Here is a 27,409-nt window from a genome sequence, read left to right as displayed (position 1 = left end):
ATTTGAAGATCTAGGAATAATTATGTCAGCAGGAAGCAAGTGGGCACCAGATGCTGCACCAAAAATCAGCGTGGTCACATAGCCATGTGTTGCATGCAGATGAGACCATTAATACCGAGTGGCTCGTATGTCAGAGTGTATGCCGTTTGAAACCACAGGAACAAGAGAAAGAAAAGGTCAAACAATGAGTAAAGTAATGAATTAGAGAGGAAAGAGCATAGGGTTGTGGGACGGAAGAAAAACCGTTAGGCAAAATCAAGCAATGGGAAGTCCAGAATGGAATAAAAACAATATTATGAAAAGAATAGATTGCTACTCACCTTATAAATGAGACGCTAAGTTGCAAACAGGCATAACAAAAACACTACTGTACATTTGAGATTTTTGGCTAAAAGGCTTCTTCCTAGAAAATACACACACATTCACACAAGCACATCTCACACACACACATGACCACTGTTTCTGGCTTCTGTGGCCAGACTGAGGACAGTAACTGCATCTGATAGGAGCAGTAATCTGGCGTGGGTGTGTGGGTAAGGAGGAGGCATGGGGTGGAGAGGGGGAGGGATAGCAGGATATAGGTGGGGGGAGGCGTGATGGTGGGGACAAGGTAGGGCTGGTAAGTGCAGTCGTGATGTTTTGGGTGACGGGAGGGGAAAAGGAGGGAAGTAAAGACAGGGAAAAGGTCTAGTGGGTACAGTTGTGCAATAGAAGGCTGTATACTGCTGGAGTGGGAGGAGGGACAGAGAGAGGTAAGCAGAGGACAGGGGCTAGTGAAGGATGAGGCCAGGGGATTATGGGAACATAGGATATATTACAGGGAGAGTTTCCATCTGCATTACTCAGAAAAGCAGGTTTTGGTAGAAAGGATCCAGATGGCTGTGAAGCAGTTGTTGAAGTGAAGCACATAACAACGGGCAGCATGTTTGATAATTGGGTGGTTCAGCTGTCTCTTGGCCACAGTTTGTTGGTGGCCATTCATTGAGACAGATAGCTTGTTGGTTGTCATGCCCACATAGAAAGGTGCACAGTGATTGAAGCTTTGTTTGTAGATCACATGACTGCTTTCACAGGTAGCCCTGCCATTGGTGGGATAGGATATGCTGTTACCTGACTGGAGTAAGTGGTGTTGGGTGGATGTAATGGACTGGTATTTCATTTAGGGCTATTGTAGGTGTATGGGCCTTGAGACAAGGGGTTGGGAACGGGGGTGGAGCAAGGATGGACAAGGATATTGCACAGTTTCAGTGGGTGGCACAATACCACTTTGGGAGGGGCGGCAAGGATATTCCTAATTTCAGGGCATTACGAGTGGTAGTCAAAACCCTGGCAGAGAATGTGATTCAATTGCCCCAGTGTTAGGTGGTACTGAGTAACAAAGGCAGTGCTCCTTTGTGGCTAGACAGTGGGTATGTGGGAGGTGGTAGGTGGCTGGAGAAACAGTACACAAGAGATTTTTTTCTGTACAAGGCTGGGAAGGTAATTTCAGTCTGTGTTGGGCTCAGTGAGACCCTTGGTTATTTGGATAGGGACTACTCATGACTACAGGTGGGACATCCACAGGTGCCAAGTCCATATGGAAGGGATTTCTTGGCATGGGACAGGTTGCGGCTGTCAAGTGGAGGTACTGCTGGTGACTGGTAAGTTTGATATGGACAGAGGTACTGATATAGACACCCCTGAGGTGGAGGTCAACATCAAGGATGGTGGCTTGTTGGAATGAGGAGGACCAAGTGAGGTGAATGTGAGAAGAAGGTATTGAGGTTCTGGAGGAATGTGTCCTTACTCTCAGTCCAGGTCACAAACAGACACCAATGAAACTGAAACAGGTGAGTGCAACCACTGTGCTGCTTTCTATGCGGACATAACAACCAATAAGCTGTCTGTCCAAATGAATGTCTACCAAAAAACTGTGGCCAAAAGACAGCTAGAGCACCTAGTTGCTAAACATGTTATGCAACACAGTATGCTTCATTTCAGTCACTGCTTCACAGTTTACACCATCAGTATTCTTCAACCCATGTGCATTTTTTCTGAATTGCACAGGTGGGGTGTCTCTCTGCTAGATATCCTTCACTCCTGTAATTCCCCTTGTCACAGCCATCACTAGTCCCTTTCCTCAACTGATCTATCCCATTCCAGTACTACACAACCTTTTATACTGCCAATGCATCCACTACCCTTTTTCCCTTTCTCTATTTCTCTCCTTTTCCTCCCCCCCCCTCCCCCCTCCTGAGGGCACCTAGCAGCAATATCTTGGCTCCACCATGTTCATGCAAGCTCCTACAAGCAGCAGTACAGCTTCCCTCACCCCCATCATGTCATCCATACTTCTCATAATACTGTTGAAAATGAAAGGATTTAGACCAGTGTTTGTTATCTAACAATGACATGGAGCAGTGAGTTGCACTCTGCTGTGCTTTGTTAACAATGATGTGCCTTGTTCGAGAATTTTATTTGAAAGTGGGATGTATCACAGTTCACACAGGAGGAATGTTATTGTCTGGCCCAATGAAAATCCTCATTACATAAAAATGTTGTAAAGGAACCCATGTCACAGTATGATTTGGGCTGAAATGTCACCACAATATCTGTTTGGACTGTATTGTTTTGAAGGGTATTTGAATGATAGTTCTTATTTGAACATACTGGAAATAGGGTTAGTACCTCAGCTGGAAGACATGCATTTACAGCAGGATGGAGTTCTAGCACAGTTTGCTACCATTATGACACCTAAGCAGGTGTGTACATTCATTGATGGCCAGTTTCGAGGTATCTGGATTGGGTGTGGTTCAGAAGCATCTCCCACCCCACTGAAATGGCCACTATGAAGTCTGGACCTCACCACACCAGACAATTCAGTGGAATAATCAAGTCTTATGTGGCTGAATGCAAGTACAAAGCAGATGAAGAATTGCACAAAAGTGTTGATGTAGCCTTGCGAAACACAGCTCCTCAATTATCAAGGAGAACATAAATCTCTGTGTAAGGCAAGAATATTGTTTTTATATGTAAGTACTCCAATGTGCAACACACTGTTTACACATAGGAGTACAAGGGCTGATTAGACACACTGCACACTCATTGTTCTCTTTGCAGTCCTCCTCTTCCTGTGTTCTATCTCCCCTTCCCAACCCACTCCACCACTTCATTACGTGCCACATGCAGTTTGTCCAGTCTGCTATAGGGCAAGCACACCGGCAACACATTCCTGCCTCATTCCTTTGCTGCTTCTTCCTTCCCGCTACAAGTTTCCCTTCCTTCCACCTCTCTCCTCCTCCTTGTTCCTCACACCCACACCTCCCAATACAACCACTCGCCCCAACTAGGCTGCACTCCTGACACAATGTTGTCAGCTGTGACAATGAAGCCACACATGGTTTGCTTGTTGCTTGTTAGTTCAGACCCAGTAAACTCTCAGTTCTTTAAAGAATCACACTCCAATGCTATTTTTTTTAATTGCTTCAGAATTCTGATAACTCTTCATATGAGTTAATGTGTTACATATTTGGTTTTAAGCATGTAAGCACGAAACAAGTTAGAAAATCGTTGAAATTATGTTTAAAGTTTGTTGGAAGTCTCTACTGCTCTCATTTTCAAGCACTGGCTGAGTATATTCTAGATAATGTACACTCTATTTTTTAGCAAAAGGTAGTTTTTCATGCATCTCAATGCTCATGACTTAATCACGTGTCATACATTGATATACACACATCAAGAAAAGTTCTACATCACCCTGATTCGCAGAACTCCTGAAGATAGATGTTGACTGTGTATATTGTATCACAGACACACTCCCTTTGACTGTTCAGAGATGTCACTAAATCTGCCCAAAGATGTAAACAACCATGCATGAGCAGCGCCTATTAGACGGAGGGGGTCCAACAGCCGATCAGTTCCAGTCATTCCACCAGGAAGGAAGTACATGGCCCATGCTGTCTGTAGTTCAAAAAAGCCTAGACAGTCAATACCATGGTTCCATCATGTCCGCATTGTTACTTTGTGCCAGGAAGGTCTCTCAGCAAGGGAAGTGTGCAGGCATCTCAGAGTGAACCAAAGCGACGTTGTTCAGACATGGAGGACATACCAAGAGACAGGACATCTTTGCAACCATGACACCATGCAGTGCGGTACGGATGGGCCCAACAATGTGCCAAATGGACTGCTCAGGATTGGCATCACGTTCTCTTCACTGGTGAGTGTCGCATATGCCTTCAACCAGACAATCGTCGGAGATGTGTTTTGAGGCAACCCGGTCAGGCTGAATGCCTTAGACACACTGTCCAGCAAGTGCAGCAAGGTGGAGGTCCCCTGCTGTTTTGGGGTGGCATTACATGGGGCCGACGTACGCCACTGGTGGTCATGGAAAGCGCCATAATGGCTGTATGATATGTGAATGGCATCCTCCGACCGACAGTGCAACCCTATCGGCAGCATATTGGTGAGGCATTCATCTTCATGGATAACAATTCGTGCCCGCATCGTGAACATCTTTTGAATGACTTCCTTCAGGGTAACGACATCACTTGACTAGGTTAGGTCAGCATGTTCTCCAGACATGAACCCTATCGAACCTGCTTGGGATAGATTGAAAAGGGCTGTTTATGGACAACATGACCAGCCCACCACTCTGAGGGATCTACACTGAATCGCCATTGAGCAGTAGGATAATCTGGACCAACAATGCCTTGATGAACTTGTGGATAGTGTGTCACGATGGATACAGGCATGCATCAAAGCAAGAGGATGTGTTACTGGGTATAAGAGGTACCAGTGGGTACAGCAATCTGGACCACCACCTCTGAAGGTCTTGCTGAATGGTGGTACAACATACAATGCGTGGTTTTCATGAGCAATAAAAGGGGTGGCTGGTTGGTTGTTTTGGGGAAGGAGACCAGACAGCGAGGTCATTGGTCTCATCGGATTAGGGAAGGACAGGGAAGGAAGTCGGCCGTGCCCTTTGAAAGGAACCATCCCGGCATTTGCCTGGAGCGATTTAGGGAAATCACTGAAAACCTAAATCAGGATGGTCAGACGCGGGATTGAACCGTCATCCTCCCGAATGCAAAAGGGGTGGAAATGATGTTTATGTTGATCTCTATTCCAATTTTCTGTACAGGTTGTGGAACTCTTGGAACCAAGGTGATGCAAAACGTTTTTTGATGTGTGTAATTTTACAGGTACATTCAGTGCTATACATGGACACTGTCTGCAAAATATGTTGTGAACATAGTTAGTGGCAAAGAAGAAATCAATTACAATGTATTGCCTGATGCAACAATTTTACTGCATTTACAGTGAAAACTGTAGCAAGTGATAAACATTTTGCCTTTCATCATTTTGTGGGTTGCGCCAGTGAGGAAAAATTTCATAAGGGTTCAAAATTATATGTAGAGTTTTTTGTTAATCATGAAGTGCTCTCATTCTCAGATACTGGACGAATATAGTCTGGGTATTTGCATACAGTGAGCTACACTGTTTCAAGATATATACACAATTTATAACTGTAATACTTGTCTTACTGTGTTGAACCTTCACACAACCTCATAATGAGTGGATTATGTTGGCATTTCAAATTTTTAAATTAAGTCACACTGAAAATCACATTTTCGTTGTTGCTGCAAGCCATTTGACAGCTTAGTCACTTAATAATGTAGATAATGATGATGTCCTACAGTTCATCAATGATTTAATTGTCATTTATGTGCCTGTGACTGCAAAATGGTAAATAGAGTGAGTAGTACCCTTACTCATTCCATTATTCCAGTATTTTTCTAGGCATTTCTAATGCATCATATTAATGAGGCACCTGTAAGTTGCCTTTAGGTATTTTCTAGCAGAGCTCGAACATTGAAACGAAACATGTATTTTGCAGTCATTGGCACCTCCATGACAGTAGCAGACTCCCAGACAACATCCTGCAGAGATGCAATGTGTTGAAGAACATTTTTGTGAATCCTACGATAATTAGGAGTGGTTTCCACTCAATATCAACTTGATCTATATGAGACAACTGAGTTTCTGAATGCTAGTAATCTAATGTAATCCTCTGCAAGTATAATTGGTAGAATGTTATGTATGACTGAGGGAATATGGCACAAAAGTAAATACAAAATTATTAAGACCTTTGTAGCCACTTGTTTACAAACTGCCTATTGGCTTCTGCCTTGGGTTCTTCGGCCTCTGCAAGTATGATTGGTAGAATGGTATGTATGACTGAGGGAATATGGCACAATAATAAATACAAAATTATTAAGGCTTTTGTAGCCACTTGTTTACTAACTTCCTATTGGCTTCTGCGGTGGGTTCTTCGGCTTATGTTTGTTTGATGATTTTCCTGATGTTCTGCCAGCTAGCATTGTCGTAGCTTCACCCTCCATAGCTGGTAGTGGACAGAGAAATGTGACAATCAGAACATGGTAAAAAAAAAAGTGATCAGACTATATCTTAGCACGGCATGAGGTCCTAAACTTAGCATATTGAAGGTGGATGGGAAACCAGTGGGAAGAGTGACAACAATTGAGCCAGTGTAGCATGGCCCCACTCCCTCACTATGGTGGCAACCATTTGTGAGTGTAAGTACTGATAGAAATATAAAAGTATGCTCAACTGACAAGCAGTCACCTGACGATATCAGCATGTCTCACTGAAAATTTCTGTAGACCAAGAACAAAGTAAGTGTATCCATAGTGGACAATGACTAACTCTATGGAAACTGAGTGAAGTGCAGAAAATTTCATATGGCAATACCTCCACATAATTGTATGATCATCTCTGTGAGCAATGTTTGCCCTAGATGAAAGTCATGTAAGTTGACTCACTACAAAATATTATATGAAGAACAGGTTGAGTGCCTGAAATAAATTATTGCTGGCAGTTGGTCATAACTACACAGTTATGACTCTGAAATAAAACTAGAACTCAACACCGCAGAGTGGAAATACCTGGTTCTTGAATGCCTGAAACGGAAGATGACTTTTTTTTTTCACTGAAGGTGCTCATGATGACATTCTTCTAATCAAATAATTTATCAGAATCACTCCTCTCTTGTGCTACCATTATAGTAATTTATATCAAATGCATGTCCAGTGGCATTGTCAAGAATCAGCTACAACTTTGTCAGATTGAACAGCAACTTCATTGTGATACTGTATGGTCCCTTGTTGTGAATCAAATTAACTATCTGCAAAAAATCATTGTAACATATTTGAATCACCTTATTTATACTCCATATCTCATTTCCAGTATTTTTATATTTATATATTCATCTTACTTAGGATATTAGTGACAAGAAACGTATGATAATTGATCTCAAGTGTGCAATGTGGCACACAAGCTTCTGCTAGGCCTATCCTCCATTGTCCTTTGCTCTGTTTCCATTCTCTTTTCTACCTGTAGCTTTTTGCTTTCTACTTCCTTATCATCTCTCCCCTCTTGTTATATTTTTAAATTGTGTTTGATTAAATCTTTCTTATTTTTTAAGACTCTTTTCCTTGTCTTGCTTTTCATTTCATTTGGTTGGCTTTTTATTCATTTTCATACTGAACAGAGAATTGCTCTTGTATTAACATGTGCCTGAGAGTTGAAATCTTCCTATTCTTGTGCACTGCTTCCTCTTCCTCCGGGCACCATTGCTCCATCTACTTCTTCCAATCTTCAATGTTGATTTTTTTCTGCCGTAAAGGAGCTGATACATTTGCATAGATAATCTTAATTTTTTAAACTTTTTGGCAAACTTGTATGTAAAAACTCTCATATACATCTCAGTTCCATCAAACACTCCACAAATGTACCTTTCAGCATTTCTTCATTAGAAATAACATATTTTCTACATATTATTCATTGAACTTTGTATGCTTCTTGATTTATTGTAGTTTTCTCACAATGGAACAATCATACCACCTATTTTCATCTTGTAATTGATTTGATATCTACCAAAATTAATGAGAAAAATTAAAAGAAAAAGGAAAGGATGAGAATTTAGGATTCAAACAAGAAAGGAAACACACTGAATACTAGGTAAAAAAATTATTTTTATTGGGTTTATACATAAAATATGATACAATCTTTGTAGAAAATTGAGGCTTCAATGCCTGAAATATATCTCACAACATAAAAAAGAAACTCTTGTTAATGCACTGCAGTAATTTAATAATATACGTCCATCTAAAGGTCTGCTGCTACCTAAACATCAAGCACACAACATAGATGATGATGTGAATTCACAGTTTCTTGTAACTTAAACATTAAGTAAATAAATATTCTTGAAAAAAAAATCACATATTTTCTTTCTAGAATTTTCTCCTTTCAGCATTTTCTGTTTTGAGCTCTCTGATGTTATACATACAAACAAAAACAAAAATGATTTAATAATATTAACCCACAAATTCTATTCTGGAACTTCTACAACTTCAATTTAATTCATATATCACACTTATTTTATGGAATTTCTTCATGAATTTTAATAGCAAGCAGTTGCTTTTGTCTCTCTCTCACACACACACTCTGTGGAAGCACAAATCATCATTCATGTTCACTGACAAGAAATATTTTCACCTCCTCTTTGGTAAATTGCAGACCAGTTTGATTTTTTAATTATTTGTTCATGTGTCTAACTCCTGCCACTGAAGCACATCTGTCCAAACAGTATTACTACTACTATGTTCACAAGACAGCAAATTTCATACTTTTTTTTTACCATTATTTCAATATTCAGTTCATATGCAATGTGACTATTCATACACAAAGACAAGCACCATGTATACAGACAGGTGCATGATTATGTATTTGATCACTTACGTATAAAACACACACACACACACACACACACACATTCCCATCCTCACTCACAAGTAAATACATATCAGCACAAAAGCAATGACAGCAGATAGAAGAACTATATGGTGAACAGAGTATACAGCATTTCACCATATAATATTCCATCATAAATTATAACAGTTCTATGACAAAGCACCTTCGAGATATGTATGTGGATAAAAAATTAATATGCACTCTCCCTTAGTGTCCACTTACACATTCCATGCACAGGATCATACAGTCATATGGATGTAGTAGGCTTTTGTTGTGAGGGAAGGCTAGGCACTTGTTCAGTCAGTTCAGAATCTAATGTCCAGAAAAACCAAAATCACATAATTTTTGAATCCTTTTGTTTGACTGAAATTTATTATGAGCATTGGTCCTTCAGCAGAGAAAAAACCATATCTGCGAACATTTGGACCAGTTGACGGAATATGTTGTTTTCAACACATTAACAGTGCAGCTGGTCATAAATAACATCCCATTTCTTGTGCAGGCTGCACTTAATAGTTGTATGGCCCATACTGAGAACCATGATAGTATGGCCCAGGGTATGCCGAAGGGGCTGGGTATCCTGTGGCATAAGCATACTGCTGTTTCTGTGGGTACACTGAAAAAGAGAAACAGATGATTCAAAATAGGAAAAGTTAGTAGTCCTATAAGTTTATAAATAATGCCATTTTCATAATTTCTGGAATAAATTTCTACAGCGTAAGAAATTCATATAAAAATGATTAATGCTGTTGTCCCCAAAGAATATTTGGGTTTGCTGTTTAAAAATATTATTTAAATATATTTCTTAACATTGAAAATCTCATGTTAAATCATTTGATGTAATGTTGCTGTAGAATATTGAAGTACCCTTGTTTAATGAAATTATCTACCATCAGGAAAATCTTCTGCCACTGTGTAGCCTCTTGATAAAATAGATTATCCATTATCTCAAGTAATCATTAGTCAAAGATAATGAAGCAAAGTGGGTGTGGGTGTGGTTAGGGCCTCGTGTCAGGTAGACCGGTCATCCGGTACACCTCTTTTTAGCTGATGCCACTCCAGCAACTTATGTGTCAATAGGAATGAAATGACAATGAAGACAACGCAACATCCAGTCCCTGAATGGAGAAAAATCTCTGTCACGGGCAGGAATCGAACACTGGTCCCTCACATGGCATTTTGCTGCACTGACAACTCGGCTTTGGAGGTGGACTGTGGTGCCACAAAGTGCATGCAGCAGACTGAAATGCATGATATCTGGTGAGAACTACTTTATGTGCATAAACTAATCATGCAAATATAAGACACTCCATATTGTTTCATTATTTGCAACATCAACAGGTGACCTGGTGGCTACTGCACTATGATTTAGGCCTGTGGTTGACGTTTGAGGTTTGTATCAGGTGGAATAGGTGAAAGAAGAAAGTAGGCAATGAGGGGAGGGAAAGAGGGAAGAGGGTAGGGTGGCTGATGGCTAGAAGGAAGAGGATACAAGATAAAAGGGGTAGGAATGTGTTACATGAACTCACTCTGTTGTAGGCAGGAGGATATGCATGTGGCACACAATTAAATGAAGTAGTAGATGGGTGGGGGGAGGGAGGGGGGAGAAAAGGGAATGAGGGAGATTTCAGAGACGAAAGGTTGAGAGTAGATTAATCGGATGAAGTGGGATGTGTGGCTACACGGATGAGTGTGCAACAGTAGGTAGAGGATATGATGTAATTCCCAACTATGTAATTCAAAAAGCTGGTAATGAGAGGGAGTTTCCAGAAGACATAGCCTACTGAAGTTTAGCATATTGTGCTTAGCACATTTTCTGTCACTGGATGGTCACATTAGCCCTTGATCCCAGTTTACTGGCAGTCATTCTTTCAGGTGGACAGCTAATTGATAGTCATGTCCACCAGATTGAGCTCAATGGTGCCACTTCCTCCCAGCTGTCAGCTACCCTATGTGCCTGTCAAAGGCTCAATGCTGCAACTAAAAGGCAAGTGCTTCCCTATACAATTTACATATTTTTATTCAACCCAAGACTTTCTAGTTGTCTGTATGTGCTGGATTTGTATTACAAACACTGAATCAGAGTCATTGTCAGATAATGAACCATTCTATGGCTTTGAAGAACATGGACTTCCAGTCACTACAGGCCAAGGATTCAATTCTGACACTGACTTATCATGTGATGAAGACAGTAATTCTTCACATGTCACACCTGCTCAACAGTCTGTGCCAGGAGGAGATTCATCAGATGTTTCAATTCATGGTGCTAACTTCATTTCAAATGCAATAGAGATCAATGTTTATGATGGCTTATGTGGTCCAGACCATTGTGAGTAGTTTGAGGCTACATATATTGAAAATTAGGTCTCTGTTGAAAAATGATTCCTGGGACATTCTAGACAGGCCTACAAATGAAAGAGTAATTGACTGTAGGGCTGTTTTGAGGAATAAATATAGAAGTGATGGATCCTTGCTGTGAAGAAAAGCAAGAATAGTTGCATGAGGATTCAACCAACAGCCTGGAGTTGACTTTATTAAAAAATTCTCTCTAGTTGCAAGAACTGGATCATTTAGACTACTCAAGGCTTTATCAGTCAAATTTGACTTTCGTGTCTCGCAACTGGATATCACCATTGAAATTTCTCAGTGGGTCAACTGACACATAAGTACCCATGGAACTGCTGGATTTGCTGGTCAAATTTTTACAAAAGATGAAAGATGTGGAGAAAGTTAAGCTTGTTGTCAAGAAGGCAAGTGACATGCTCCAGACATTTAAGTAAGGTGGTAAACTGTGTAAGTTTAAAAAAGCCATTTATGGGCTGCATCAAGCTGGTTGACAGTGGTATGCCAAATTGAATGCAACCTTAAAATCAGTTGGATTGCATCCTACAAGTTCAGATCCATGTATCTTTGTAGGCAGTGTAGGAAAATGTCCAGTCTTCCTACTCATTTAAGTAGATGATAATAGAATTGCTTCAGCTGACTCAGAAAGGGCAAAAGTGTGAGTTACCTGACATATTTGATGTCACAGATCTTGGTGCCATAAGGCGCTATCTGTGCATCAATGGAAATCAAAGTAGTTGCATCAAAAAAGGTTTAGACCAATTCAAAATGAATGAGTGCAAGCCAGTAAGGACTCCATTGGCAACTGGGAGCAAGTTGGATGCAACAGCTATGAATGCAGAAGATGGTATTCGTTAGCCATTTAGAGAACTGGTTGGAGGGTTGATGTTCAGCACCATCGGTACTCGACTAGTCATATGCTTTGCAGTCAGTAAGCTAAGCCAGCGCAGCAACAGCTGTACAATAACAGCCATTCTTCTCTTCACTGGACAGTGGCTAAGTGAATCCTTAAATACCTCAAAGAAACCATAAACAAGAAACTGACCAACATGAAAGGATAAGCATCTTTGGCTTCGCAGATGCTGACTGGGGAAGTTCCAATGGTGAGAGGAAGTTATATACTACCTACAATCTCATATTATCCATATCAGCAATCTCCTGACGTTCAAGCAAGCAGGGAATTATTCCTGTTCCATCACATGAAGCTGAGCACATGAGCCTCACTGAAGCAGCAAAGGAATTGATTCACCTGTCAGCTTTCATGAAGGAGTTGCGTTTAGGAAATCTGTAATACATCACCCTGTAGAAGGACAATCAGTCAACTGGAAATTTAGGACATAATCAAGCTTTTCACTCAATGGCAAAGCACATTCATATAAAACATCACTTTGTATGTCAGGCTCTACAAGAGTGTCAGAAACTAGAACATCTGCCAACAGAAGATGAACACATTTCTCCCAACGAGAGACGAGTCTGTTGATGATGTCACTGTACAATGTCTGACTTTGTTGGTGGAGCCAAAAGCTCACCTCTGCTTGCATCACTTCATTGCTATCAGAGTGAAGTCCTCAAAGGTTTTTTTTAAGATCTGGGAACAGATGAAAACTGGATGACGCGAAGGCGTGACTGTATGAAGGATGATCTATGACAGTGAACCCAAGGTGTTGGATTGTTGCGGATGAAGTGTTGCAGCACTCTTGTGTGGTCTGGCATTGTCATGCTGAAGGAGAGGGTGCTCCAAATGTGGACAAACTCTTGGAATTTGAAACTCAATTACAGGACACTATTTCTCGTGCACAAACGTAGTTACGTTACACACTGCGATGTTATACACTACAATTTGGAGCTCTCTAGTGAGAGAGACCTGTGAATATGTAGACATGAAGAACAAAGATGTTGAATTTTAATAACAAAAGCTTTAAGATTTTTCACATAAAAATTTGGAGGCATTACTTTTCAGTGTGCCCCCATGTAACTGTCTATAAAAATTGGAAGTCAGTTGTTAGTAGTTCTGTTATTCTCCGTGCAGTGAGTTACGAATAAAGTTGTTCTGTAATTGGGTGTCACACCTGTATTGTGAAACCATACCCCAACAAGTTGTCAGAACTATTTAGATAGTATTTCCAAGTGATCCACTGAGTGGGAGGTCCCTTTAAAAGTGGATAAATGCAAGATAATGTCCACAAAAGAGTGAAAGAACCTGGTAGTATTTGAGTGTAACATTAATACTTAACTTCTGGAGCCTGTCACATCATGCAAATAACTGATGGTAATACTACGAAGCAATATGGAGAGAAACCAGTTCATGAAATCATTATTAGGGAATGTGATGATTCTGGGGAAGAGCCTTGAATCTGTTATGAAGATCACATATAAGATTGAGGTGTTAATCAGTTGGGTTTTGACAGCAAACGTTGACAGAAATCCAGCAGAATTCATGCTGATGCCTTATCTTTGGTGATGACCTATTTCATTTTCACAGAAGTCCACGTAAGTTTGTTTGGACTCAAAACTGTTGTGATCAATGAATCTTCCATCTATTGACATATGAATCTTGTGACCTCGTGGTACCCATGTAAGACCGCCTTTTGAATAGTCAGAATAGGCAACAAAAATCCCATCTCTGGGTTTACAATCGAAGTTTCCTTTGTTTAATGATTTGTCCATGATGACAAGCTTTGGGCCAAAAGTACAAAGGTGAAATAGATCAGGTCTTCTCTTCAGTCACTTCTCATATGGAGTTCCATCAGACAGTCCTTTATTTAAGCAACAATTTTGAATGCAGTTGGCTCTGTTGATAGCTTTGGCCGAAAACAATGGCAGTAGTACTGATTTGAGCAGCATACAATGAGTTACTATGATCAAGGAACAGTTCTTTCATTCAGTGACAGCATTCTGTTGCGGTGTGTATGGAACTGTTTGGTGACACTGTATTTTTGCCATTATGAGGAAGGAGTCCATTCTTTCACTCCTTACTGTTGTCTGACTACAAGGATTTAATTTTATGACCAGTCTGATTTTCAACTAGGTTCTGAATTCAATGAATTTGTCAACTACTTCTCAAAAGGGCTCTGAGCACTATAGGACTTAACATCTGAGGTCATCAGTTCCCTAGAACTTAGAACTACTTAAACCTAACTAACCTAAGGACAACACACACATCCATGCCTGAGGCAGGATTCGAACCTGCAACCATAGCGGTCGTGCGGTTCCAGACTGTAGCACCTAGAACCACTCGGCCACACCGGCTGGCGTCAACTACATCTCCTTTCTGACAAAAGAAACAGACTTGAAACTATCTGTTGCAGTTGTCTATAAGGTTATAAAAAAATCTTGCACCACTTTGAGATGTTTCTCTCACTGGTCCACAGACATCAAAGTGGATTAACTCCAGAAGTTTGTTTTTTAGTTTACTTATCATTTGGTGAAAGCAGTGTACATGATTTTTCTTTTAGGACACATAGTGCATCTAGTGAAATTGACAGCATTGAAGTTCAGACCTGTCACAAACTTATTTTTGAGCATTTTGGTCATATCTCATGAGTTAAAGTGTCCTAATCAAGCATGCCAGACTTCCAAATCAAATTTTCATTACTTTCAGCTCAGCAATGACACACACCTTTGGACAATTTTCTTCAAGTTAACAACCAAGTTTGCAATCACTTTACCTTTCTCTTTAGTATCTTGTATAACTGCATGAGTTTCCTTACATGCCACTATGTGGTTGTTGTCCACAACCTTTGCCACAGAAATTAGGTTGGTTCCAAGTTGTGGCACGTACAAAATGGTTTTTCAGCATTGTAGAGTTGGTGCCACTGGCTGTGTCTGCAATTTGTGTGTCACCTCCAACTGTCTTTTGCATAATGCTTTTGTCTGTATGCATTAAATTCTCTTGCATTTTTGTCACATGTGTGAACACTTTCAAATCATTGTACATGTGTGATGTGTAACCACTGTCTAAGCACCCAAAACTTTTTGAGTTACAAATCTTGGAGCAGGTTCATTCATAGAGAAACAGCAATGACCTTCATTGACATTGTTTGCAACTTGGACACCTAGTTTCTTTTTGAAAAAGCACTCATCTCCTTTGTGTCCCTTCTTGACACAAAAGCTGCATTTGTATGCTGATTTTTCCCTTTCTTGTTTTTGTTCTGATTTTTTTCTGATTTGTCACTGTCACCCACACAACTTTTTGGCTTGTTCACAAAATGTTTACCCAATTTAATGAACACTGTTGCACTCACACTCTCACTGTCTTTCTTAATCCTTGCTTCATGTTCTCCCTTGATTTTTACTTTCAGCATCTCAACATCTTGTAGATTGTCACAGGATTCAAAAGCACATCTAAAATTTTCGCAGCTATCTGGAAGACTGTAGAGCAACATTATTGACAACAGTGACAACAGATTACTGTATATGTTGGTATCCATTTCTTGTAACTTGTCCACAGCATCGAATCATTCGATAACATGTTGTGCCATGTCATCAAGAGGTTGCATTTTGTGAAGCAAGAGGTGTTTCACCAGCACTGCTTTGTGATCAGGTCCTTCAGATGCATAGGTGGATTCAATCTACACCTGACATGGTGTAGTGCAGTTATTTACTTGCTTCAGCTCAGTGGGGTTGATAGATAAAATCAAATCTGCTATTACTTTTCTGTCTGCTACTCTCCTTACTTTGTATGCATCTTCTGCAACATAGAGCACTTCACCTTCACCAATCAAGGCAGGGTGTGATATGTCTCTAGATAGCTCCTCCAAGTGTTGTTTTTGATGTGTAGTGCTTTGACTTGCATTCTCCATGTACCATATCACAATTCTCATGTGACACCATTTATAGCCAAACACTGTGTGTAATAGTCATATGCGCCATATTTCTTATGTTAACAAACTTATTTATCCAGTTTTCAGCTTATGCATTTAAGCTTTCACCCAATCGTAAAATGTTGCTTTTCCCGATTGTGTAACCTGGGCCCATAACCTTGGGGGATGTGGTCTGACAATACAGGCATGACATGTAATTACAGAATAACTTTGTTTGTAATTCACTGCATGGAGAATAATACAGAACTACTAACAACTGACTCAAAAACATTATGCATAGCGACATCTGGTGGTAAAATTTGAATCTCCACACAACCATCTAGCAATGATACTTTCCTGTAGACAACAGCAACCCCAATGAACAATCTGAGTTTGCTGCCACCTCTTTATGATAAATAATTTGCTTATACCAAGAATTTACAAGGGGCGTTCAATGATTAATCAGTTTTAGTCTGAATTCCGATAACCATATTATTCCTCACTTTTATGTTTACAAAATGCTATTTCTTACCATAATCTGGGTTCAGTGTGATGGCCTTACACCACCTTGCTGGGAGCATGTAAACCTTCATGGTACCACCCTACTGGTCAACGTTGGAGCCAATGTCTTGCTGTACGAATAACATTTCCACCATCCACCTACTGCTTCCCATGAAGTGCATACCTCACTGGGCAAACAGGTGGTAGGCAGAAGGTGTGTAGGTGGTGAGGAACCCAGCGAGCACAGATCTTTGAATACCCCAACTGGTGGACGAGTGTGTCAGCACTACCAACAGAGACGTCCAGTTGTGTAGTGAGGTGTTTGATTGTGATCCATTGCCCGCTTAGAATGAGTGTCTGCTCATTTTAACATTGCAGGAATCACACCTGTGTATGGTTGGTTGGCACTCAGTAAATCAGACAGGTTGGCGTGACCTTGCTGCGATGATGACAGACACCTCATCCAATGACTTATGATGCATTTGTTCACTGCCAGATCTCTGTATACTTTCTGCAAGCACCTATGAATATCTGCAAAGCTACAATTTTCTGTCAAAAGAAACTCAATGACAGCACTCTGCTTGGAACACACCTCTGTTACTGACACCATTTTGAAGACTACATATAGTGCGCCACCTATTGGAACTTCCATGAAGCTCTATGGGCTGAAGTGAGTATATTCCACAATGTCCAACGAAAAATTCTACATATATCCAATCAAAACTGACCTAGAAAAAAAAATTGTTGCTTAACTTGTCAAAATACCCCCCACAGCAATCCTATTACACTTCCTTGGGGCACATAAGGTGTGATTTTTGTTTCTATGTAATATTCATCTCCCATCTTCTGTATTGGGTTCTAAAGCCAAAAACTCATTAAACCAATCACATATCTAAGAAGACATTATGTACCATTGCATTTTCACCATCTTTTGACAATGTGGTGAAGTATCAAATGCTTGTCAGAAATCTAGGAAGATGGAATCTATCTGTAATCAGTCAAATACACTGGAAAATTTATTTGCTCTGTTACCAAAAATCATGTTCTTAATTTAGTAGGCTGCAGCTATTCTCCACTGTTTTGCAGTTCCCATTCTTAACCACCATATTATATTTCAGGACATACACTCTGCAAACCACAGTCAAAACATGCACTCTGCAAACTGTAGTACAGTGCATGGTGAAAAGTATTTTGTACCAGTATTATTTATGCTCTGTTGATTCCATTATTTATGGAGTCAGAAAAGACAACTGAATGTCTGCATCTAATATTTGCAGGACACTGTTAGTAAGAAAAGTGAGCTGATTACCACCCAAGTGATGCTCCTGAACCCATGAGTTCTTGAGAGAAGTTCCTCGAGAAACATTATTATGTTTGAGCTTAGGGTACTCAGGATCATGAGTAATATTATGACCTCTTTGTCAACAGGACATTCATAAACATCTACAGCCATTCTCTGCAAACCACTGTGAAATTTATGACAGAGGATACTACACTGTAACACTTTAAACCCTATACCACTTTAAACCCAGGAGAAAGATGTGTGCTTTCTAGATATGCAAAACCATTTGCTATGCAACATATCCTCGATGCATATGGACCAGGTAAAGTGTAAATTCTAATAGGAATTCAGCTGGGGCCTGGTACACTGATAACTTTAAGTAGTTTCAATTGTTTTTATGGCAGTTCTTTCATATCATATATATTCCTGAATTTGCTCAGCAGTCAAATGTAGTGGGACTGCTATGTGTTACTGCATTTTTAAATGCAGAATTCAGTTTCTTGGTTTGCCTGGTATCATATGTTTTGACACTAGATTGATCCATATCCATAAGACAAGATGGAAGGCTTTGGCCTATGTAGTGAGTTTATATAAAAACTAGAACTTCTTAGCTCTTTTATGAGCAATCACTACTTGGATACCAAGTTAACTGTAAAGTATTGTTGGTAACTTATCACTATTTATACCCTAATTATATTCTGATAGCCAGTACCCCCCTTTGATGCAAATTATTTTTGCAGCAACTGCACTAGTATTCTGTGAAATCTAAGCCCTCATTGACTTCTTTACTCTGATTCATGGGGTAACTGATTAGGAATTAATAAACTGACTGTCAAATCCAACACTTTGATTAAATTTGAATCTTATTCTCAGTTTATTAGTTTGCCTTGTGCTCTTATCTCAATATATCCTTAACAGCCTGAAACAGATACATGAAGCATGGTCAAGGTTTTAACTGAAGCAAACCCTGCCATGTGACAATCAGTTTATTAAGATCTCAACAACCATCCCATATCTCAGAGTGCAAAATCGAAAGGGGCTACATGCTACACAAACTTTCAGCATAAGTATTAGACAGCAAAACTAACACACACAGAACCTGATAGAAATCAGTGCATGAGGATGGAAGTGTGAGTTCAAATTGGATACCCAATAATGTACTTTGTATCATTAACATTCAGAAACTCAAAAATTACTGTCATTATTATTAAACTCAAAAATTACTGTCTTTATTATTACTGTTACTCCAGTTTTATTCTTTGATTTGAACTCTACTTATCTTTTCCTAGTGTCTTATCTCACAAGCTTCCAAAATTTATTCTTACTCTGACTGAAGAATCTGCTCTGCTGTTCTACATGTAACTGTTTCCATTTGACCCCTGTTTTTGGTTTTACTGCCCTTCCCTTTTTCCTTCCTTATAACTTCTTGCCCATTTTTTATCTTCAGCTATTATTTATGGAAGCTTTGTTTCAAAATAATTCAAACAATACAGCTTTTATATTTAATGATTTGTGATTATCCTTTTCTCCAATCAGGTCAGCTATGCTAAACTTTGTCAATATGAGAGAGCGTTTATCAAACTATGCCAATTTAAGATATTCAAATAAGTATCGTGAGCACTTTAGAATGCAAAAGCCATGCAAATCTGTTGTCTGTATACACAATTTTACTTAAATGAAATCTATTACAGTCCCTGCTTTATTAATTAATTATCCATGATCATTAATATCTATCACAGCTCTAGTTAAATGAAAGCTTACCAGGCATTAAATACTGCATGTTCATTGCTTCCTCCTTTTCTCGCTCACCTCTCAAACAAATGGCAGCAGCTGAGAATAATATGGCTGAAACCAGGGCCCAGCCAACACCGATCCAAGCAAGAATATATGACCAGTCATATGATATATGTGAGTTATCCCTCAGCACCTGTTTCAAGCATTAAATAAAGCAGTTATTGCCTGTTAGTAGCGAAATGTTAAGCTGTTGGAGATGTGTTTGTTTAGTATAGCTGAAACCAGAAGATCTGAAACCTCAGTCCCTTAAAAAAAACCTTATGGCAGTACTATCACCTGTACTACAGTAATGCATGTTATTAGCTTTGTATATTAACCTCAGGCTAAGTGGTTAAAGAAAAATAAAAGCATGTGATATAATTAATACTTGCAGCTAGTTACTGAGTCATCACACTTGTGAAGATCAATGAGAGAACAAAAAAGTTGATTGGATCTTTGTATAAATCCAAAAGTGTTTCTGGAAACAGAAACAATCATGGACAGTCTTGCATCAAAACGGTTGCACAGGTCATTTACCCAGTTATTAAATATTTTGTTGTGGGTCAAAGCCTACTGCAAGCCATTTGACTTGACACACACAGCTTGTTTGTCAATGGTGTCACAGTTCCTTGTTTGGCATCACAAGAGTAAATAGAATCAATTCTAGACTTACTCCCTACTTTCCTTGGAAATACCACTTAGCTTCTTGTCTTAAATACCTATACAAATTCAAACACAACTTTAAAGAAAGATGAATATTGCACTGTACAGCATCAGCTAGCAAAGAACAGTGTGCACCTTAATTGGGTACTTTGGTGACTGCTTCTCTTTACACATACAATATCCCACCCCTTAAGTGCGAAATTGTTTGGATATTATAAGCCCATGAATATTTTATTATCTTTGATATAAACAGCTTACACCTTATATCAACAACTTAAAAACTCATAGAAACTGTTGACTGTCAGTATCAAAGCATATACTTCAACACAACCCATGTAGAGAACTAAACTCTGCATTCAAAACCATTTGCCCCTCTTCTCTGCATTGTTTACACCATGGTGTAACTGATTCTCCAACAGTATTCACCATACTGTATCCTTTGTGGTATGCATATCATGCACCAGTCCACAGGTACCTATTGATGAATCTTCTCCCAAATGACCCAATAGCGTCTCCTCAAATGCTACTGTGCAAACAATTCTTCACCAAGATTCTTCTTCAGTCCTCTGTAGCTTGAATGACCTAGATTCTCATAGGTTTCTATCCACATGGACAAATTCTCTCCAATTAGAACAAAGCCCCTTGGAAATTTTTTTCTGTATACTGATAGGGCTTCCTGAGTAATAAATCCTACTCCAACATATGTTATAGGCATGTCTGGAAATTCCTGTAATGAGTAATGCACCATCTTTAACAACAAAAACTAAACTAAACTCCATCTGAACAGGACTGACTTGAGGCCCAATGGTACCGACTGTTCACCGTGTCATTCTCAGCCCACAGGCATCACTGGATGCAGATATGGTGGGGCACGTGGTTAGCACACCACTCTCCCAGCCACTGTCAGTTTTCATGACTGGAGCCACTACATCCCAATCAAGTAGCTCCTCAATTGGTCTCACAAGGGCTGAGTGCACCCTCCTTGCTAACAGTGCTCGGCAGACCAGACAGTCACCCATACAAGTGCTAGCCAAGCCCAACAGCACTTAACTTTGGTGACCTAATGGGAACCAGTGTTACCCCTGCAGCAAGGCCACTGGCATCTTTAACAAAGAGCTGTGGACTATAAACAGTTGTAAACTCCACCATGGACACATCCCAGTGATTCTGTATTATTTTTCAAGGTAGCACCACCAGGATCAATGTGGCAGGCAGCTGTTATGAAACATAAGCAGTTTACAAGCAGCTATCCAATGCGCATTACTCATTCAGTAACTCATACCACTCTCAAAATACTCAGATTTGGATCCTCTACTGTCTGTACAATTTTGACTCTATAGGTTTGGGACTCTCCACACAAACTGTATCTCTGACACCAAGTTTTTCAGGGTATTATTATTTTGTTAGTCACTGTTATTAACAATTAATTCATTTCATACCTAACTTTCTACAGTACCATAAAGTAAAATTACATCACAACACTTTTAAAGTTATATGTTAGTTTTGTTCTCCCTGTTTTTAAGGATGTCTCATATATTGACTAACAGTAACTGCATAACAGTTCTCCATCCTAGTGTATTTAGTTCATACTTGTTATGTTTAATTCTCAATTCTGAAGAAGATAAAGATTATCAATGGTGGCAATGACAATACTTTCAACATTCACAATCACATTTATAGTATGCTCCCAGGACAACTATTTCAACATGAAAATAGTAAATATCATTTTCCATTTCAGTAATTTTCTAACTAAACTTGTCCTATACCAATCATCAACTTCTTTTCTCTCACAGAACATGATCTTCACTAAGTGTTCCTCTTTAATCCTAGTCAAGGTTCCTCTCTTTTCCATAAGGTAGAAGGGAACTGCAGATGGGAAACAATTTCCACTCACTATTTCATTGTGAGATGTTTCACTAAATGCTGAAGCTTATCTAAAAAATACAAGGGACTGGGTTTACAGATGCCTCAAGCAGCTATACCTGGCATGATGTACTGCACATTCTTCACTTTTTCTGCCTCTTTCTCATTACGTAGGCAGACAGCAGCGCTGAGGAATAATGAAGATGAAACAAGGGAGAATCCAACACTGATCCACGCCATGATGTACGACCAGTCATAGGAGATGGTTGTCTCTGCTTGTAGTGCCTAGTACAAAATACTTCTTTAACATCTTTTATTTTAAAAATTATAACTTGTAAACAAGAACCAAAAAGATTGCTGTACACCTAAATAAAAGTTAAACTGCCATTATTTGTGGCACATAAATAAGGAAAAAGAATACAAATGGTTAATTCTTGCACAAAGGTAACATCGGCAATCAGCCACTGTTAGTAATGCAGTTTATTATGAACAAATAGTGTCATTACAAATTTGAAATGGATGGATTCATCATTATATTTTTCTTCATGTTCAAAATTTAAATTACACTAAGTGATCAAAAGTATCCGGAAACTGGCTGAAAATGACTTACAAGTTCGTGGTGCCCTCCATCGGTAATGCTGGAATTCAATATGGTTTTGGCCCACCCTAAGCCTTGTTGACAGCTTCCACTCTCACAGATGTATGTTCAATCACGTGCTGGAAGGTTTCTTGGGGAATGGCAGCCCATTCTTCACAGAGTGCTGCACTGAGGAGAGGTATCGATGTTGGTTGGTAAGGCCTGGCACGAAGTTGGCATTCCAAAACATCCCAAAGGTGTTCTATAGGATTCAGGTCAGGGCTCTGTGCAGGCCAGTCCATTACAGGGATGTTATTGTTGTGTAACCACTCCAGCACAGGCCGTGCATTATGAACAGGTGCTCGATTGTGTTGAAAGATGCAATCACCATCGCCGAATTGCTCTTAAATAGTGGGAAGCAAGAAGGTGGCTAAAAAAATCAATGTAGGCCTGTGCTGCGATAGTGCCACACAAAACAACAAGGGGTGCAAGCCTCCTACACCATAACACCACCGCCTCCAAATTTTACTGTTGTCACTACACACGCTGAGGATGACGGTCACCGGGCATTTGCCATACCTACACCCTGCTATCAGATCGCCACATCTGTACCATGATCTGTCACTCCACACAATATTTTTCCACTGTTCAACTGTCCAATGTTTGCACTCCTTACACTAAGTGAGGCGTCGTTTGGCATTTACCGGCGTGGTGTGTGCTTATGAGCAGCCGCACGACTGTGAAATCCCAGTTTTCTCACTTCCCACCTAACTGTCATAGTACTTGCTGTGGATCCTGATGCAGTTTGGAATTCCTGTGTGATGGTCTGGATAGATGTCTGCCTATTACACATTTACAACCCTCTTCAACTGTCGGCGGTCTCTGTCAACATATGAGGTCAGCCTGTACGCTTTTGTGCTGTATGTGTCCCTTCATGTTTCCACTTCTCTATCACATTGGAAACAGTGGACCTAGGGATGTTTAGGAGTGTGGAAGTCTCATGTACAGATGTATGACACAAGTGACACTCAATCACCTGACCATGTTCAAAGTCCATGAGTTCCGCGGAGTGCCCCATTCTGCTCTCTCACGATGACTAATGAGAGCTGAGGTCACTAATATGGAGTACCTGGCATTAGATGCCAGCACAATGCACATAATATGAAAAACATATGTTTTTGGTGGTGTCTGGATACTTTTGATCACATAGTGTAGCTAATGCTAAACAAGAGACATTGGCTGTTTCTCATTATGATGAAAGTTTCTTGAGGTAGTGGTACCACAGAAATTCTGGCATAATTTTATGCCATTTTTAACTGTTGTGAAACAATTCATATTTGACAGATTATTATTATTATTCACTTATGGGCCCTATAGGACCACACGAAGGACAATCCATCAATATCACTTTTGATGGTTGGCCTTTCTTTTTTGTCCAAATCTGTTTCATCCTTTTAAACTATCTTACCTTCATCAGACCACAATGTTCCAGTCCATTTTCTAATTTCCCCTTCACCGCCTTTCCAAGCAAATATCTGTTGCCTGAATCTTTTCCTGTCTGAGTTTAATATACAAGATACAGCACTTTTCTATTGAATGTTGCTTATTGTTCTGTGAAATACAAACTCCTTCAAAAAGTCAATACTGTCACAAAATGGTGTAGGATTTTTGATGGCACCATCATCCTACCAAACTTTCGCCACAGCAAAAAACAGCCAACATCTTGCATTTAGCATACACTATTTAAAATACTAAACATCTGATGCTGAATCTGTCATTTCTAAACCTGTTCTTAATAAATACCATTATTAACAATGACTGGTTGCTCTTTTTACTTTAGTGTAATAATGAAGAATTTACCTGTATGTTTATACAGCCATGGTCACAACATGTACATTTTCATGAAAATATAACAAAAAGTTTCAAGAATACAAGCAATTAAGCTTAATAGCAACATTGTGCTGATTAACAATCAATTAAACACTTAACAGCTCAGGACAATTGTGATATAAAATAGAAATAAATTTTGTTAATTCCACTGCACAAAAAGAGTTACATCAAGAACGATAATACAACAAATGTGATATAACAGGAAATATGCACAGTTAAAGACTTTTCAGATCTAGCACAAAAGAAATAAAAACCTCCATTCAGCTCAAGTTCAAAGCTAGAGACGTAGTACAGTAGGACACCGTACTTTCCCACACTGTACATCGTTTTCATTATTGGATGGTTAACAAGTTTGAAAGTGTCTGGCTAAAACCCCACAGATGTGGAGTTTCATCTACAGTTGCTTCTGAAATTTCCTATGACAGTTTTTAATAATATTTTGTGTACGTGAAATTTGTGCAGCTGAATTTAGAGTCTGGAAACAACATTAATTTCTTTGTTCTCCTAGCAAGTGATCTCATCCACAGGTTACAGTAAGCAAGAGTATACTACTTCCAAAAGGTATCATATAATCTGACAGACAATGTGAATGGCACTGTCAGATTCTTTGGTAAACAAAATAAAAATCCAGTAGCACTCTACAGTATAGAGCACCATTTGTGGCATGTTACTGACCTCAATTACATTAATTAAAGACACAGGACAAAATTTGCAGAGCAATATGAGTACTGGTTTCCTGGAAGAATTATAGGAAAATGCTATGTAAATTGAAATCTTATTTTAAGTGTAACTAATGTTCTGAATGCAAAAACTATATTTTGACTCATTCAGTTGTGTACAATGTGCCTATCTATATTCTAATAAGTTAATAATTAGAGATTTCCTACAAATATCAATGAACATCTTAATGTAAAAATGCCTTTGAACTCATATTTCATAATTTTTCTCTGCCTCATGAACATTTTTCTTTATCTTTACTGATTTATGTGAAATCACAAGTATTACTTAATGCCAATTTTCTCTTTAAAATTATGCAAGCTGAAACAATGTTAGGAAAGCAGGGACTCACATTATTAATCATCTACAAACATTTATTATCGATTTTTAAATGTTCCATATGCAACACGAGAAAACTAATATTATTGTCTTCCAGAAAAAATAGAACCTGCTAGACCACTTACAATATTTCAGCGTTTGGAAACAAGCTGTGTAACTGCAACTGTACAGCAGTTTTCTCAAGATTTAAATATTTTCAATCATTTGCGTTTTTTAAACTAACTTCAACTATCTTCCTAGCATTTGAATGTATGTGTTAATAAATGCAACATATAAAATGCTTACAGGGTTCCATTGCCGATAGAACTCCTCACCAACAATCTTCTCTTTCTCGTAATATTCAACTCCATGCCAGAGTCCCATACCTCCTGCGCTCAGGAGACCTGCAGCAAGAAAACAAATGCAAGTACTGTATTATTTTTTTTAGTATTTGATAAATATGTTTTTTCCTGTGAATTAAATGTACGAAATACACAGGGGTTTTGCAACAGCAGTCCTTCCTGCGTTTCAGAAGCAAATCAGACCTATGAACAATGTCAGCAAATTGTTATTATTACTCAGCAGGTTTTAATCTTGTCTGTTGCACCCTAGTTCGTTTCCCATGGAGTCCCTCTGCAACCATGTTCTGAGGACATCAGATTAACCCCCCCTCCCCCCCACACACACACAACAGTCTCACTTTTAGCAATTAGTGGTCACAGATTAGCCGGGTACTGAGCACAACATTGCTGCATTTGAAACTGTAAAAGAGCCTGGTGTAAGGTAGGACTGCATTCAGAAACAGGGACTTTCTATGCTAGGCCTTTTGGAGTAACTCCAAGGGACAAGCAGGTTCCAAGAAACAGAATGCAGGACCTTAGTTCTGATAGTGCAAAGGTATGTTTTCGAAAGGAACTCATGTAATATGAGATGGGATTCATCATGGCAAGAGAGGGCAGTTTGGAGAGTTAAAAACCTGAGAGTGGCAAAACAATAAATAAATAAGCAGAAGGTGGAAAAGATAGAAAAACGGAAGAAACGTAACAAAAAAGTCGGAAAAATTTGAAACATTCGTACGGAAATCCTTAATAAGAGGTAATGAGTGGGCGATCTATATTGATGCGAAAAATGATAAAAGAAAAAAGGAAAAAATCGATTGGAAAAGTCGTGAAAACAGACGAAATTTTAGAAACTGGGTAAAATGAAAATGAAAGTCATAGGCGAAAACGTAAACTACTTAACTTGGAGATTAAAGTGACTTGATAAGTGGATGGTGGAAAAGAAAATAGCTGTCAAATTTGCGAATAAATTGGTGAAGACGATAGGGAGAAGGCAAAGCAGTGTAATGAACCATAAATTGTTGTATGCAAGTAACAATGGAAATGTTATACGCAAATAAAAAGGAAAATAGACCTGTCTATGAGCACGGAAATCAGTATTAGAAAAGATTTAGGACCTTGGTAATATAAATAAATAAACTAATGGATTAGCGCATCAGGTAGAAAACAGACGACAGTTTGAACAAGACAGACAACAACAAAGATTGACAAGAGGGTTAAACAAGAAGGAATTATGGCCACATGGGCCAATACAACAACAAAAACAATCAATTATTGATAAAATTATTTAACTGGACAGGTAAAAAGTCTAATCACCAAGCGGTGGCAGCACACACACATAAAAGATCGTTGTGATTGGCAAGCTTTCGGAGCCAGTGACTCCTTCTTCAGGCATAAGGGTTGAAGGGGAAGGAAGAAGGGTGAAGGAAAAGGACTGGAGAGGTTTAGGAAAATGGGCAGATTTTGGGAAAGACTCCCAGAACTGCGGGTCAGGAGAGACTTACTGTACGGGATGGAGAAGGAAAGACTG

At 39.3% G+C, this 27,409-nt stretch overlaps 1 protein-coding gene across 2 annotated transcripts in view; it reads right to left on the bottom strand.

The window, feature by feature from the left end:
* Nucleotides 1–8,013: 8,013 nt before the first annotated feature.
* Nucleotides 8,014–27,409, bottom strand: part of LOC126235944 (uncharacterized) — a 336,591-nt gene continuing 317,195 nt past the window's right edge. Inside the window, exons 5-7 of one of the 2 annotated variants that reach the window (XM_049944915.1) lie at nt 25,847–25,944; nt 19,501–19,666; nt 8,014–9,427 (exon numbers count right to left, since the gene is read on the bottom strand). In XM_049944915.1, the coding sequence (XP_049800872.1) occupies nt 9,321–9,427; nt 19,501–19,666; nt 25,847–25,944 (371 nt within the window). In that variant the 3' untranslated portion in view covers nt 8,014–9,320. Of the gene's footprint in view, nt 9,428–19,500; nt 19,667–22,157; nt 22,324–25,846; nt 25,945–27,409 lie in introns of both variants that reach the window. The other variant, XM_049944914.1, reaches the window with a different exon arrangement.

This window comes from Schistocerca nitens, chromosome 2, assembly GCF_023898315.1.
Source record: "Schistocerca nitens isolate TAMUIC-IGC-003100 chromosome 2, iqSchNite1.1, whole genome shotgun sequence".
NCBI lineage: Eukaryota > Metazoa > Arthropoda > Insecta > Orthoptera > Acrididae > Schistocerca > Schistocerca nitens.
This window is presented reverse-complemented; position numbering and strand designations above follow the sequence as displayed.